Source organism: Cebus imitator, unplaced genomic scaffold (genome assembly GCF_001604975.1).
Source record: "Cebus imitator isolate Cc_AM_T3 unplaced genomic scaffold, Cebus_imitator-1.0 Scaffold24, whole genome shotgun sequence".
Classification (NCBI taxonomy): domain Eukaryota; kingdom Metazoa; phylum Chordata; class Mammalia; order Primates; family Cebidae; genus Cebus; species Cebus imitator.
Genome location: NW_016107339.1, coordinates 10,241,686 through 10,244,167, shown reverse-complemented (window position 1 = coordinate 10,244,167; position 2,482 = coordinate 10,241,686). Strand labels below are relative to the sequence as shown.

Genomic DNA, 2,482 nt, shown 5'->3' with positions numbered 1-2,482 from the left:
CTGGTCTCAAACTCCTGACCTCTTGATCTGCCCACCTCGGCCTCCCAAAGTGTTGGGATTACAGGTGTGAGCCACTGCACCTGGCCCCCTTTAATTTCTTTGGGAAACATTTTGCTGGCCTGTTTTCTGGTGGTGACAATAATAATGATACACTAGAAATATTTATTTCTATAATCTGAACACTGTATGGATAGAATATCTATCTTCTGCTTCCTTTCTTTCTGTCTTAAAGATAGCATTACTTTGGGTTCCTTAGCAATAAGTATATGATCAGGATAGAAACTTCATTTACCGCATGTGTATTTCAGTGTTGAACTCACCAATGGACATTTGATGACATGATCCCAAAATTACATAAATTACCGAAGAACAGAAAGCTGCATAAGCGATGTTGAGAGGAGGAATCAGTTGCCTTGCCAGCAAACTAAGTGTCAGGCCTGAAAAGCAAGATAATTTAAGAAAAAGTAGCTTGGATTTAAAAGTCACCTTAAATAAAAACTGTAAAGAACATTTAAAATAAAAATGATCCATGTGTATAGCTGTCCGAGTGTGGTAATTGCATTTCTAAACATAGAGTCCTTCACTAGTACTTTTTATTGTCTTTGATTCCTAGCTTATCTTCCTATTTTGCCACATGCTTTTACATTTCAATTCAATATCATAGGCTCAAGCATCTTTCACTGCAGGGTCTTAATGTTAAACATGTGAAGCAAATACCAGAGCAATAAGACCGCTAATTCCAAGAGATCAAAAGCAGCACCATCCTTATTCCTAGTCTAGCACAAGAAGGCCCTGGGAATTCTCCAGGGCTGAAGATAAAACTGGAGAGCAAGGCAAGAATCACACTTCACTGACTTGAAGTTGGTTTGTGTTGGTTCTCTTCTATAGCCCAATCACTCCAGCCTCTTCCTTCAGCTCCTTCTTTAGTACTTACTTTCTTTTCTAAGAAGCACCATGTGAATTTGGAAATTTCGAAGCGAATGGACTCACAGGCATAGTGTCATCCTTTTGATGTTTCAAGCCCATACTTCCTTCCCTAAGGGTCTGTCCTCAATTTACATCATACCAATATGCTCATCTAAATTCAGTTATGAATTTAGTGAGCCGATTTATTGTCTTAGATAAGCAAGGCTGCTTTTTGTAAGACATTTCAAGCATATACAAAAATAGACTATAATGAATTCCATATATATCCATCATCCACTTCAACAATGGTCAACCCATAACCAATCCATGTCTCCACTCCTCTCCCACCCTATATTACTTCGAAGGAAATCCAAGGCATTTGATTATTTAATCTGTGGATATTTTGCTATGTGTCTCTAAATGATAATACTCTTCTAATTTAACTGTGATAGCATCATTATCCACTCAGCGTTCAAATTTCCCTGATTATCTCACAAACGATTGTTGTTGTAGAGGGTCTCTAAGATGATCCACAATGGCCAATTGGTGTTCTTGCCCTTGTACAACTTCCTCCCCCTTAAGTGTGGAACCAACTTACTAACTTGTTTCTTTCTTTTTTTTTTTTTTCTTCATATGAGCTGTGGCTTTGTTGTATCCTAACTTGTTTCTAAGTAGTAGACTATAACAAAAATGATTGGATTACACTTCTGAGATTTGGTTGCAAAAAAACTTTGGTTTCCATCTTGGTTTTTCTCTCATTCAGGTCACTACCTACCTGAAGTCAGGTCACTAAGTTCAAAGGTTTTGTAATCTATATAGTCAAGACAGAGTCCTGGGCTTAGAAGGACTCTGCCCTTGGTTTAATGCTTTGCTGTCGCTGTCTTGAAATTCTGAATAATTTTTGAACTAAGGGCCCTGTGTTTTTATTTTGTATTGGGCCCAACACATATAGTTGGTCCTGCCAGCTGCCAGGTTATGAATACGGAGAAGCCAAAATGAGGAGGAACTCAGGCCTGCCAACAGCTACATGAGTGAGCCTGGAAGCAGATCCTCCAGCCTCAGCAGAGCTCTGAGATAAACTGCCATCTCACAAGAGACCTTGAACCAGAGGTATGGCGAGTTTTGTGGTGGTCTTTAAAAAATTATTTGCTGTTATATGTTGTGCTTTGTTTTACAATCTGTGTGTTTAAATTAGGACCCAAATATGGTCCTCATGTTGGTTAATATGTCTCTTAGGTCCCTTGTAATCTGCAGAACTTTTTCACCACATTTTTTTTTTTCTCTAGGCAAGGCTCTAGAGAAAGGCTCTCTCTAGAGAAAGGCTCTAGATTGCAAGAACGAGAAAACCTACTCAAATTACCTTAAGCAAAATAGGAAATTTATTTAAAAGGGTACAAAGGGCAGTTAGACCTTATCAAAGACTGGAACCAGAATTCAAAAGCCATCAGAATCCAAGGTTTCTACCTCCCCATTCTCTTTGTCTCCAGGGTTCATGGTATCCTGTCTTTGTTTCCAGTTTGGGGCTATTAGGAGCAATATTGCTATGAGTATTTTTGTTTGTTTGTTTGTTTGTTTT

General features: G+C 38.5%; 1 protein-coding gene and 1 long non-coding RNA gene across 2 annotated transcripts in view; one reads left to right on the top strand and one right to left on the bottom strand.

Annotated features, from left to right (window-relative positions):
• The window catches only part of SLC26A8 (solute carrier family 26 member 8), a 106,016-nt gene that overhangs the window by 79,820 nt on the left and 23,714 nt on the right, over positions 1-2,482 (bottom strand). The window contains exon 4 of the mRNA XM_017522624.2: positions 321-437. Within this exon, the coding sequence (XP_017378113.1) occupies positions 321-437 (117 nt within the window). The remainder of the gene's footprint in view (positions 1-320; positions 438-2,482) is intronic.
• The window catches only part of LOC119470185, a 25,201-nt gene continuing 24,591 nt past the window's right edge, over positions 1,873-2,482 (top strand). The window contains exon 1 of the long non-coding RNA XR_005199056.1: positions 1,873-2,016. This is a non-coding gene — a long non-coding RNA (uncharacterized LOC119470185). The remainder of the gene's footprint in view (positions 2,017-2,482) is intronic.